The 6,250-nt window shown below is 38.3% G+C and overlaps 1 protein-coding gene across 1 annotated transcript; it reads left to right on the top strand.

Moving 5' to 3' along the window:
* Window positions 1–213: 213 nt before the first annotated feature.
* COX7A2 (cytochrome c oxidase subunit 7A2) lies at window positions 214–5,846 on the top strand. The gene is made up of 4 exons (XM_082668786.1): window positions 214–343; window positions 1,544–1,633; window positions 4,173–4,257; window positions 5,640–5,846. Exons 1-4 carry the CDS (start codon window positions 326–328, stop codon window positions 5,696–5,698), a joined length of 252 nt encoding a protein of 83 aa, XP_082524912.1. The 5' UTR covers window positions 214–325; the 3' UTR covers window positions 5,699–5,846.
* Window positions 5,847–6,250: the final 404 nt, after the last annotated feature.

The following is a 6,250-nucleotide window of genomic DNA, read 5'->3' as shown; positions in this document are numbered from 1 at the left end:
GAGCTAGTTAAACGAGTACGTAATGCCTCGCTCCTTGCCTCTCAGGTCTCAAAAGTCGTTCCTTTATCCCCAGCCTCCGCTCCCGGGGTAACCGGCGGCTCAGGAGCGAGGTCGAGGCGCAGAGACAGCCCGCCGGCTAGAGCGGCCACAGCCGTCCGGCCGCTCTCTCTTTTCTTCCGCTCTCTATGGTTAGGAGCAAGTCCCTCCTCCGCCCGGAAGTATTTAGGCTCCAGGCGCTTGCGCAAGGCCAGAAGGTAGTTCCGGCGTGTGGATCTTCGTTCCTCGTGTTCAGTTGTCGCGGTTGGTGGGCAGTAACGGAGCCAAGATGCTGCGGAGTCTGCTGGTGAGTAGCTTGTCGGCTGGCATTCGGGATGTGGGGCGAGAGGGTTGGGAGCGGAGGCTAGAGGTTCGCGACAGGAAAGCCTCTCCTGGGAGGGGAGGAGAGAGGGAGAGGGCGGCTTCGGAGGTCACCTTCCTTGGTCCGTGTCCTTTTCGCTTGACCTTCCTTCCCTTCCATGGATCACTCTTGCCCCAAGCTGTGCTGGGTAATTGTAAGGAGTGGAGAAGCTGGGGAGGTGACCAGAGGATTGTGCGTTAGGCAAGCCTTGGGTTCTTAGTTGCCACCCCTAATCTTGTGGGTGCGGGTGGGAAGTTTCTGATACCCGGAAGCGTCAGCAGAAGGATGTTCCTCGGATAACGAGGGGTTTGAGTTTCAGTGACTCTGAGGTTTGTGAGCAGCAGAAGGCAGTTTAAAAAGCAAGCCTTTCAGTTTTGGCTGGCGCTTTAGGAGCATTCATGGCCGAAGGGTCGTGTTGCTTCCATCAGGCGGTTCTGCAGTGTCCTTCACCGCCACCGACTTTGAGCATGTGAAATATTTTCCCCAAATTTTGAAAAAGAGAAGGAAAATGTAACAGTGATCGTTTTCTTCGGTAATTATCCAATAAAGCTTTACTTATCTTCTCAATATATTATTTATTTTAGAAAGTGGATTGCATATTTGTAATTTATTTCAACTGGATATGTAATGCAAGTCTCTTGTAAAAGATTTATGCCCTATTAATTCTTTGGGGAAAATGTAATGAGGGAAGCATTTTAATTAAGTAGGAATCATGCCAGTTTATTTTGATATCAAGTAATAGATTTTTAATAATATGGTAGAGTATTTAAATAAAAAAACTTCGAACCTCGTGTATTTTGTAACCATTCTTTATTTCTGTAATATCTATATATCAGTATGTTTTCCTCATATAATGCTACTGGTTCAATTCAGGTAAAGATCATGATTTTTTCCCCCTCAAAATCTACATGAATTGCTTCTTAAATGTGGTGTTTGGAGACTTCAGAATGTAATATAAAGAGCAGTGGCGGGGCGACAAATAGGAAAACCTCAGTGCTTGTCTGTGACTTTGTTATTGACAAATCGGGTATGTTTTAACTCTCAGTTTCACTTTTCTGTAATACTGAAGATTGGGAATGGTTGGTTTTGAAGGGTTTCTTTAAGCCCTAAGTCTGTTTAGTATATGTGGATTTTTTTTAATTTCAGGCTCTTCGTCAGATTGCCCAGAGGACCATAAGTACTGCTTCACGCAGGCAGTTTGAAAATAAAGTTTCAGAGAAACAAAAGCTCTTTCAGGTACTGAAGTATTTTATAGGAGATTGTTACTTGTTATGATTAGATTACCAAAAGTTGGCGATAGGAGGTAAATCTGGAGACGTCTGATTGTTAACAATCCTGTTGTATTAGCAGAAGAGTAATAGGAAACTGTCTGTCGATAGCTAACTGGGCATTTGCTATAACCAAGAGGCCCTTGGGAAAGCAGAAGAAACGAAGGGGTAAAGATCAAAGACACTTTCTTTTGGAGGAGTCACACTGGGTTGGCACTCTGGGGTAGCTGCACAGTAATAGACAAATAGACCATAGAAAGAGCCCAGAAACAGAACAAATACATTAATATATGTAGAAACTTGCTATATGTTAAAGGTGCTATTTCATATCAGTGGGGAATGGAAAAATTGGGTGGCTGTTTTTTTGTGGGTTTTTTTTTTGCGGTACGCGGGCCTCTCACTGTTGTGGCCTCTCCCGTTGCGGAGCACAGGCTCCGGACACGCAGGCTCAGTGGCCATGGCTCACGGGCCCAGCCGCTCCGCGGCACGTGGGACCTTCCTGGACCGGGGCACAAACCCGTGTCCCCTGCATCGGCAGGCGGACTCTCAACCACTGCGCCACCAGGGAAGCCCTGGGTGGCTGTTTTGAAGAAAGTAAAGTTATATCCGTTCTGTATTGTGTGTTAAAAGATTAATTGCAGATATAAATACTTCTCCCTCAAAAAATATTAAAAGAAAATATAGGAGCATTTTTTTTCAGCTTACTGAGGTATGATTGACAAGTAAAAATCGCAAGCATTGGGAATTCCCTGGTGGTCCAGTGGTTGAGAATCCACCTTCCTATGCAAGGGTCGCGGGTTTGATCCCTGGGGATGGGGGAACTAAGATCCTTCCTGCCCTGGGGGAACTAAGACCACACACTGCAACTACTGAGCCCACACGCCACAACTATAGGGAGGCCCACGCACCACAACGAAGATCCCACGTGCCGCAACTAAGACCTGACACAAAGAAAGAAAGAAAGAAAGAAAAAAAATATAAATAAATAGTTTGTATTTAGGTTGTACCTGATTTTTTTTTAAGGTGTACAAACAATGTTATATTTAATGTATCTATGAATGATTACCACAATCAGGTTTAATCTTAGGGGTCATCCTAAGAAAGTCTTTACAAAGCCTAGAAGCTGTAAAGGAGAAAAATTGCAAGGTTTGGTGACACGAAAATTTTAAATGTACTTATGGTACAAATTGAGGTAAGTGACAAATTGAGGGAAAATTTTTTAAATTAACAAAATTTTTAATATTAACAAAAAGTTAATAACCTTAGCATACAGAGAGCTCCTACAAATCAGTAAGAAATGCACATTAAAATGACAAGTTGCTACTTTTTTTCCCTGTTCAATTGTCAAAATTTTAGAAGATTTAAAATAGGTTATGTTAGCCAGGTGTGGGAGATAAGTGCGTTCCTATACAGTACGTTGATACATGCTAGGAAGTAGTATTGGTACAGAAATTTTAGAGTATTTGAAAGTATTAGAAGCAAATTATTGTACATATCCTATTCAGGACTCCCATTTTAAGAATCTTTCCTACAGAATAGTAGCATAAATATATAAAAATAGGAAATAGGCTATTAATCATTATGGGAGTTTAATATCAAAAAAACCCAACAACCTAAATACCCATTAATAAAGGATTGGCTAATGTAATTTTATTTTTTGCACAGTGGAATGCTGTGTAGCCATTAAAAGGAACAAAGTAGGTTTAAATGGGCTAGATGGTTTTTAAGATAATGTTGAGTGAAAAATCTGTGATAGGCCATTATATAGCATAATCTCATTTTGTGTATTAAACAAGTATGTGCATAAATTAGAAGCTATGACAATACAAGCTTTAAAAAAATTAAGGATATGTATTAATATGTGTTAATAGTGGTTTTCTCATGAGGAAAGACTTAGTGGGACAGAGCACTTACCTTTATAAGTAGTTAGGTTATCAGTGAGTTTTTTGTTTAATTGTGATCTCTGATGTTTCATAAAGAAAATTTTAAGTGGTTAAAAAAAAAGTATTATTTATGCTGCATGAAAATAAAATACTTATATTTAACAGGTGTGTTAAGTATCCTACACTATGCCAGGTGCTGGATTGGGAGACTAAGGATATAATTTAGGGTTATAAACCAAAACTCTCTCTCCTGTTTTTTTAAGGGAAAAAAAGATTGTACCTATGACCAAAGTGTGATGATTATTGCTTTTTTTAATAATTAAATTGATGAACTCAATGAATATATTTTCACAGCTTTACTGTTTATGTGTTCTTTGGAAAGAACATTTTATTAGATCTCAAATTAACTTTAAAAGAAAGAATGTTGATTTTTAGGAGTTTTTATTTTAAAAGTAGTTGCAGTAGAGAAAGATTCAGGAAAAGGGTAGTCCTTTTTAATTTTGATATTTAAAATATTTCAATTTCAGTGTTTTAAGAAGCCACTTAATTTTATATGAATGGATTAGTCTTTTTCATTTAGTTGGAAACCAATGATATACATTAATTATTATTTTTTTAACCTAGGAGGATAATGGAATTCCAGTGCATCTAAAGGGTGGGATAGCTGATGCCCTCCTGTACAGAGCCACCATGATTCTTACAGTTGGTGGTAAGACATTTGGAATGCTTGCTCTATAGCAAAATCATAGTAGCGATAACTAACAACATCATTGCTCTCACTGTGCCAGTATTTTAACACAGGCAGTCTGTCCCCAGAATCTGAGGTCTTACTGCTTTACATATAATGACTCACAAAGGTGATTGATACATATTGTATAAGAACGTTTTAATGTCTTCTAAAAAAAATAAACCGATAAAGTTTGATAATTATCTTGTGATAGAGGTGGCTTTTGGAATGTGCCGCTAGTGGCCCTGCAGGCCTTTGGAAGAGCCAAAGATAGCTGCTCTATCCCATCTCCTATAACAGGGGTTCTTAAATATTTTGACTATGATGTATAATAATAATACACTTTACATCTAATCCCTGTACATACATATTTATGACAGAGATAAAACCTTATACAGCACAATACTTTTACTGCATGTAAAGTGCTTTGATATTTTTTCTGTGGATTGGGCAGTTCCATTATTCAATATTAGCAGTGGAATATCACAAATAAGCATGCTAGGAGCAGAGTTAGGAATCTGAATGATTGCTCCCTGGCGGGAGAAAGGGAAACAGTATTAGAGTGATTACTGTGTGCTCATTCTATTGATAGGAGTGCCACATATGTGGATTTCTGTAACCCTTGTATTAAGTCTGTAACGTATCCTCGTTTTAAAGATGGAGAAATTATGTTAATTACCCAGATAATATTGCTTTGGAAGAGCTGGTGTTTGAACCCTAAGCACAAAGTCCCCTTATGCTTATGCCAAGGTGCCTTTTTTGGCTTGAATTGAATATAGTGAAGGGACATTTTATGGACAACAAGCAGATAGTGACGTTTGGGCTTTCTTAAGGTAAAGTCCTAAATTCTTTTTGGCCAGTGTGACTATTTCATAGACGTTTTGGTAATTAGTTTTAAAAATAAATTTCCAGTTATTAGAAATTCTTACTTCAAATTTGATTATTTAAAAATTATATGTCCCTTTTGCTTGGTTTTATATTGATAATACACTTCAGGGAAGGCTTTGCCTATTTGACCTTTTGGCTTTTGAATCATTCTTAGCATTTCTCAGGCAATTTTAGGTTTTATGTTCTTAATCTTATTTTAAATTTTTTTACATGTCATTACGTTAACAAATACATTACTGTGCTGCATCTAACACTTCTATACAAGTTAAGTAATATTAAAACTTGATTAAACGTGTTTTGTATGTATTTATTTTAAATTTTGCCAGCACCTATCAAAATACTTCTGTATATTCCCATAAAAGTAGTTTTAATACCAGCCTTGCCTCTTTATCTTACAACTTTTTAGCTGGAATATTGGGTTTATACATTTAAACCTGAGAATTTCCTGTTAAGTTCTTATTTCCTTTATTTTTCAGGAACAGCATATGGCATGTATCAGCTGGCTGTGGCTTCATTCCCCAAGAAGCAGGGTTGACTTCAGTTTATCCTCCCAGCAATCGGTTGGTTCAACTCCATTCAGTTCTCTGTGGACCAGTAGTCTGATAACTAACTTGAGTTCTTCTTTGGGGATCAATATTTATTGACTTGTACTAGCTGCCACCAATAAAGCAGTCTTTACCATGCTTTGTTTTATTTGATCACTTTAGGATACATTATACCAGTAATAGCAGCCTTATAAACCTTAGGTAAGGAGGAATCTTTTGTCATTAGGTTATATATAGTACCATTGTGGTATTATTTTAGTGAAATTTTATTTTTAGCGGCTTAGAATTCCAACAGGGGATGGTCTTCAGCGCTAATTGAGCTTGACACTCGGAGTGCATATTTCTTTGAGTCTTCCCCTCCCCTCTCTTCCCTGCTGTGGTGTATCCTGGGATATGCTAGCACCTAGGGTTAGTGGAAGCAGGTTAGTTTTGGCTCATGGGGTTCAAGTTTCTTTTTTCCTCCCTTAGCTCTGTGTGTTTATGTTTAAGAATATTGGATGTATTCCACAGTTTAGAGTAGGCTTTAGTAGAATTGCTGTAAA

The sequence above is a fragment of the Grampus griseus genome, assembly GCF_964374135.1.
Source record: "Grampus griseus genome assembly, chromosome: 13".
NCBI lineage: Eukaryota > Metazoa > Chordata > Mammalia > Artiodactyla > Delphinidae > Grampus > Grampus griseus.
Note: the sequence above shows the minus strand (reverse complement) of the source record. Positions and strands in the feature narration are given on the sequence as shown.